The sequence below is a fragment of the Perna viridis genome, chromosome 8, assembly GCF_037379345.1.
Source record: "Perna viridis isolate PV_CMFRI_1.1 ecotype Kerala chromosome 8, ASM3737934v1, whole genome shotgun sequence".
Taxonomy (NCBI): Eukaryota; Metazoa; Mollusca; class Bivalvia; order Mytilida; family Mytilidae; genus Perna; species Perna viridis.
Window position 1 is genome coordinate 19,979,632 of NC_142452.1, and position 7,130 is coordinate 19,986,761.

General features: G+C 33.5%; 1 protein-coding gene across 2 annotated transcripts; it reads left to right on the top strand.

Annotated features, from left to right (window-relative positions):
• The first annotated feature begins 1,029 nt into the window (after positions 1-1,029).
• LOC148609690 (uncharacterized) lies at positions 1,030-6,542 on the top strand. 2 transcript variants are annotated; one of them, XM_088540810.1, is made up of 4 exons: positions 1,030-1,202; positions 4,051-4,171; positions 4,629-4,914; positions 5,291-6,542. In XM_088540810.1, exons 1-4 carry the CDS (start codon positions 1,176-1,178, stop codon positions 6,540-6,542), a joined length of 1,686 nt encoding a protein of 561 aa, XP_088396936.1. In that variant the 5' UTR covers positions 1,030-1,175. The 2 variants fall into 2 exon arrangements, with proteins under 2 accessions (XP_088396936.1, XP_088396937.1); XM_088540811.1 differs by having other exon boundaries at positions 4,051-4,156.
• Positions 6,543-7,130: the final 588 nt, after the last annotated feature.

Sequence of the window (7,130 nt, forward strand, 5' to 3'; positions counted from 1 at the left end):
AAGACACAGGTCCTAACAATTACTATTGAACTTTTTTTTTTTAAATCTTGCACAAAAATGGAAAGATCCAGGAAATGATTTCAGATAAAGATATAGGCAGAACGAGGATACTCTACTTTAATAACTGTCATGTAATATAAAGGAAAATGTCAAAAATAGGAAAACTAGATTTACAATGTAAAAAAACTTTATATCAAATTATAACCAACCCCAGAAAAGATCAAGTTGATTATAAGTATGGTTTAGAACAATCTGCTAAAGTGAAACCTGCCTGTAAAATAAACAAACCCCATTTTTACTTTAAAATTGGTTGGAGAAAGACGAGCGTTTGGTTAACCAAGCTTCAAAATACATTTAAATTGATGCAGGCATGATTTTATTAATCTGTTCAGTATTATACAGGGTTCAGTATGCCAGGTTCCACTGAATTTTCTGGGACTGGATGCAATTTAGCTGACTATAGTTAGTTCTGTGATATAATTAAATGGCTAAATAACACATAGCCACCAATCAAAGAACTTACTATACAGCATACTAATACATAAACAATAATTCAATATTGGAAAATCCCAATGCATTTACAAAATGGATGGATATATATGTGTTCTTAAACAAAAATACCTGACTGAGATGAATACATAATAGTTCAGATTCAAGATCTTTTTTTCTCCACTGCATAACTATCTAGGAGACTGACTTATTAGTAACTCCTAGAATTGGAAAATATCACTATTCAACTCTGGAAGATCTCTTCTACTAGCTTATACTCGGCGTCACATAAATAACATACGGTTAAAATTTGAATAAAAATATTTTCAACGACTTTATTGACACCTACCGTCGTTTAAATTGTCTCAAATGACTTGCTCATTCGTTTAGCCAAACGGCTTCTCCCTAAACATTGAATCGTTAAATTCATGTCCGATTTTAATTTTCGGTGCCAATATTTACATTGTAAAAAGTCGGCCATGTTTACAGTGATCGGATTGCTAGGAGATGTTGTTTACGTTTAAATGGTTTCTCCAAAAACCGAAGAACCCAGAATACATTTCGGCGTTAGTTCGGAAATTTCGGATTTAGTCTACGCAAACAACGTACAATGCCGAGAAGTTGATCAAGCAGACGAACTCCAGTTTTTATTATCCAAACTGAGAAGAATATCATAGTGTGAGAAAATGGTTAATAGGAGGAGAAATTTTGAGGTAGAGAATCTCCAAATTAATACAATATTGATGATATTCCGGTAACAGAGTGACTGGCAATACAGCGTTTCCAAATCAAGCACAAATCAAAACAATGTCAATGAATCAAAACAGAGAGCCTTATCAGACAACTTGGTCTTAAGAATCACAGGCATTAATATCAAATCAATATGCAAATTCCCCCCTTTTTAAATAAGACTGTTAAATATTGACAATACAAGTACACACATTGCAGAACTTGTCATATTTTAAAAGACAGACCTGTATGAAATCTTTTCAAACAAGTTACAACACATTGTATAGCCTGAAAATGATATTTCATTATCATGTATGTATCATGTCACTAAATCTATAAAGTACAACTTCTAGTACAGTAAGGAGAAAACTATTTTATTCTGAGTTGGGGGGGGGGGGGGGTGCAGTTTTTTATTTTATTATGAGTTGGGGGGGGGTGCAGTTTTTGGAAATGAAAATTATGGCCCTTAGATGGAAATAAATATTCTGGCCTAAAACCTCCTATGCTGAAAATAAATATATTTTATGACCTCAGTCAAGTTAGTTCATATACAGAAAAGGTATTAAATAATTCATTGTACAATATGGCAGAAAATGACCTGCAAAATTTCAAGAATAAATATTCTGTGTCCACAAAATTCGCAAGCGCCCTCAGAAGCAAATGATCACCCCATAACCCATTAAGTAAGTATTGATACATACCTGTAACTCATAATGCTATGCAGTGATTGAATCTTAGCTTGCAAATATCATTCTAATAACTAACCTTTATGTTTTGTCCAATCATCAGATAGATAATAAATTAAGAGCAAGCATAGGTTTAAAAGAGAATCTGATAAGCATGCCCTATATCATAAATGCTGCTCATGTCAAATATTGAGCCAGGCACTTTCTTTTTGTTTGGAATATGAGTTCTTATATTAGTTATTATAACTTTACATACTCCCGTAATGATAGAGTGTAGCCACTCATTTTATGTTTCTTCTTTGCATAATAAAATTTCCAATGGATATTAATATAAACTGTACCTAGTTTCAATTTTAATTCTAATTCTTAAATGTCAGACCCCTTATACTAGAAAAGTCATGTTAACTAAAAATGGTGAAAATCACTCGACTCCCACCCCAGGTCAGCCAACATACACCATTTTTCTTGATCAACCATGGTTAATTTGTAAAGCAACAATCCACAGAAATACAAAAGTCTAAATATAAATTTCTTGCAACGTCATAAACATGTTTGAATTTCTCACTAACAGTCAAATTTCACCACTAAATATCTTCATTATACATGTGTAACATACATAATAAAAACCTCAAACTGTGGGTCTATAATGAACATTTCAATCTTTACTCTATGTGGTGAATATAGAAACAATCATTTCATATTTTAATCAAAGAAACCCATATAAATCCTTGAAGAGAGGTTTCACATAGTGCAGTTTGATTTATCCACATACATGTAGTAACAATTCAATTCAAATTTGGCCAAGATCGAATTTTCTATCTTGTCTTTTTTTTTTTTTTTTGTAGAAAACTATATGTCTTGCTCTAAAAAATATGAATACAAACATATATACAAGATATAGTAAGACAATGATAGATACTACCTCCTTATTTCTTGCAAACTTAAATTCTGCTTTTTCATTTCAAATTTTATCCTTACTGCCCTCTTTTATAAACTAAGATGTATAAAATGTACTTCTTATTCATACCTTTTTGAAAAGCCAAGGGAAGGCCAGGATTTATAATTATTATTCTTTAATTACTATATCATGTCCTATAGGGGTGGTGAATTGACCTATATTGGGAATAAAAGGCCAGAGAAGATGCTACACCACTAAGGGAACAACAATTTGAAATTTATGGGAGGAGTGGACTTTGAAAACTTTTTCTACTTTTTTTTGTAACTATCTGTTATAAAATCTTGGTGAAAATATGTTGACCCGTATTGGAGTTATTGACTTTTTTTAGACATTTTTGCTGTTGTTTTATATTTTTTTTTGAAAAATCTTTTCCTTAAAAGATACAATACAGAATTCAAAAAAAGTTTGTATTTTTGTTTTTTAGGGTATCCTAAACAAAATTACTATTTGAATTTTTGATTGTTAAAAAACATTCACATAATTACTAAAAAAAGAACAGAAGGGTTGGACAGGCAAAAATTTGGTCAGGTGAGCAATTGATGCTCCTGGGAGCCTGTTGTTTTTCTTGCTACTTCAATCCTGACTTTTTCTTTGAAATCTGTTCCTAGCCCCACCCCCATTAAATACAAATACTTTATTGGTAACAGTCACAAAAGAAATATGGTTATGACCCAGTTACAACATATACATGTATGAAATAAAAACATTAATAACATTTTTTTTTACAAATGGACATGAAAAAACATGTTAAATCAAATATAAATTGGTATTTCTCTTAAGGATTGATTTCATGTATTCTGTCTCATGAAACAGTTTTAGAATATGGGGTTGAAAGGTGTCATTTTGAATCTGGTCAAATATGTACCTTAAGGGATAAAAAATTGCAATTGCACAGTCGCCTATACCTGCTAGATTTTGAGATGGGTTACCCAATTTTTATGAATTATATTAAGCCTGAATATATAGAATTCATACTTGACTTAATTATTCAATGTTTGAACTTTGTGGTTGTGTCAAGCTGTGCCCTGCAAAGCATTTCAATCCCTACAAAAATGAAGTACATGTACATGTACAATGTATTTATATTTTTTTTAATATAGAAAGAAGTTTTTTTTGAAGTGCAATACTGTACTCAGGTATTTTATGGAGCAAATCGTTATTTAAACTAACGTAAATTATATTTTTCAGGTTTTGGATATTGTGAAAAATATGTTGAAGTTTTTTCAAATGGAAGAAAGATTAAAAAGAGCATGGTGTATTAAAAGCCCTGTTAGTCGTATTTCTAGAGCAACAGGTAATAACGACACAGGTCAATTTCAAATTTAGAAAGTTTATGTGATTCATACATAGTTGGAAATTAATGTTTATATAGTACAATATTGCCTCGATCTAGCAAGGAATATTTAAGTTATTATACCCCCTGCAAATATAGTTATGGGGTATAAAAGAAATCACCCTGACTGCAACGAGAGATAATTAAAATTATGGGTTTTAATTACAAGGAACTCGTAAGCACTATTCACTTCTCTATGAATGATAACATTGAGCACCAAATATAAGAAGAAAGCTGTCACTTGAGTTGATCAAGGAATTCAGCAAAAAAGTGAACAAATACAGAAGAAATTAAATTGGTTGAAAAATTATCTTCGGGAGTCCAAACCTGGAAGTGACTACTTTTTTTCCCAGAAACATTTCCTTAGCTAGGTATACATTAACATATTCATAGTATTTACCAGTCAGGAAGGTAAAATGTTCTTCTTTTTCAGGAATTCATAAGAATACCATTATTGCATGGCTTAAGAAGAATGAGACGAGGAGCGACCCTGTGCAAGATGTGGTGAAGTCTATTCATCTGGCCACTGCCCAAAAACCTGTTCCTGACAGGCAGAAGTTGGATGATTTTGACAAAGGTGTGGTGAGGAGAACAGTTTACGAGATGCACCAGAAGTCACATGCTGTGACCATGCCCGCACTACAGCAAGCCTTGAAAGAGAAAGATATTGTTGTTTCAGTATCTACTGTGGCAAGAACAGTGAAACAACTGGGTTTCCGGTAATTTTATACACTACTTATGTTTACAATAAGACAGTAACATACTGACACATTAGCTGTAAAAAAGTACATGTAGTGCATCTATAAATACAAACCAGATATTTGATTTTAATTCTGATAGGTTTATAAAAATCATATAACCAAGTTTGTCATTTAGTTGATCATAATGCATGATCCAAAGATAAAATCTGTATATGAAATAGTACTTTGCAAGATTTGTAGTTCTTGATCTTTTTTAAAAATAAAAAGGGGGGGTTCAAGGCTTTTATTTTCTCATTCTTTTTTGGGCAAGGTTTTGCACAGATGTAAAAATTTTTCAATGTTTAATCATGGCAAGTTATACATGTACTTATCAAAATTTTATTTTCTTTGTCAGGTTCTACAAGAATGCATCTGAACGGAGATTCATTACAGAGCGTCCTGACATTGTGCAGTGGCGTCATACATACCTTCGCAAGATACGTAAGTTTAGGCAACAAGGCCGCAATATCGTATACTTGGATGAGTCTTGGCTGAATACAAATCATGTGATCAAGGGAGATTGGCTGGATGTTCCCAGTACCTCTATGTCAGTTTTTGAGCCACACTGTAAAGGCAGTTCTCGTAAAATACCTACGGGGAAAGGTACCAGATTGATAATACTTGATGCTGGTTACAAAGGTCAAGGCCTCATCCCTGGGTGTGGTCTGAACTTTGAATCTAAAACCAATAGTCAGGATTATCATGACGAGATGAATAAGGAGCACTTTACAGAGTGGTTCAAAGACACCCTCCTCCCAAGATTGCCCCCTCAGTCTGTGGTCGTAATGGACAATGCTCCGTACCACAGCCACTTGGATCCTGAATTTAGGGTGCCAACAAAAAGTGCCAAAAAGTCAGACATCTCGGCATGGCTGGAAAAGAACAATGTCCGTTACGATAAGAAAATGAACAAGGCTGAGTTAAGTGATCTTGTAAGTCAAAACAAGCCTCGTCCAAAGTATGTGATTGACGGCATTGCATCAGCTCATGGCCATGAGGTTTTAAGATTACCTCCTTATCATTGTGAGCTCAATCCAATCGAAATGGTTTGGTCTAACTTGAAAGGCTTTGTAGCTAGTAGAAATACTACCTGCAAAAAATCAGATTGTATAAAGCTTTTCAAGGAGGCCAAGTCCCATTTTGATGGTCAGACCTGGGACAGATATGAGAGTCACGTGATAAGGGAGTATGAGGAAAAGCTCTGGCAGATGGATGGACTCAGAGATGAGGACGTGCCACGCGTGGCTTTTACTGTTACGGACGATTCTGACACTGATGACAGCCAGAGGACTATTCCTTACTGTGTTTCAGAGGGGGAGGGCGATGACTTAGAAAATGACGATGACCTAGACGATATCTCTGATTTCATTGATCCAGCTGGTGAGGTTTTGTGCAACACCTGTGGCAATGCCGAGCCACCTAAGTCCATTCGGAAGGACAAACACATTGACTGGTTTCATTGTGATATGTGTGATCGGTGGGTGCATAACAGATGTAGCACAAAACCTGCCCTTGCAAGGAATGTATGTCTTCGGTGCTTCTCCATTCTTAACCACCGGGACCTCAGTCAACCACTGATTTTGCCACCAGAAGATATGGAACAATAATATCTTTCTTAAATTCAATAACCATGTTTTGTAAATGTACAAGATTATTTAGATTTAATTTATCAATTGATCAAAATACTTATTTTCATATCTTAAGCAATCTAAAAATAGCAATTTTTTATTCTATTTATTGCTTGAAAATAACAGTAATAATTTGGCACTAAGATAATCATGAATTAAAACTTTTTTTACATGTACATGTATGTATGATATGTGTTATTAAACCTCAAAGGCTCTTGTAGAGTGGACATGCTTGCAACTTTTGATTTGTGTACAACTCAACATGATTTTCCTCAGCACACATTTGTCTAATCTTCGGCTACTGCTTGAAAAGGGAAGATTTTTGGACAGTTGGTTTGATGAATACATTAGCCCATCTTGCACATAAGATTGAATTGTGATAAAAGCAAAATCTGTGATACAATTTCAACATCTGTGATAACTTTTCCTGTTAATAATTGAAATCGTGTTATTTGTTATAATTTAAATTTATTATATATACTATCATGTTTCATTGAATATATTGATAACCCTAATGTTTACAATGTTGTTTGATTCCTTGATAGTTTAAGGTACTACAGTTGATAT

Bases quoted from the DNA above. Each gene is read 5' to 3' on its own strand.
- LOC148609690 (XM_088540810.1), top strand. From the start codon at position 1,176: ATGGTTAATAGGAGGAGAAATTTTGAG. The intron at 4,172-4,628 runs GTCAATTTCAAA...CTTCTTTTTCAG, and splicing joins AACAGGTAATAACGACACAG to GAATTCATAAGAATACCATT. The intron at 4,915-5,290 runs GTAATTTTATAC...TTTCTTTGTCAG, and splicing joins GTGAAACAACTGGGTTTCCG to GTTCTACAAGAATGCATCTG.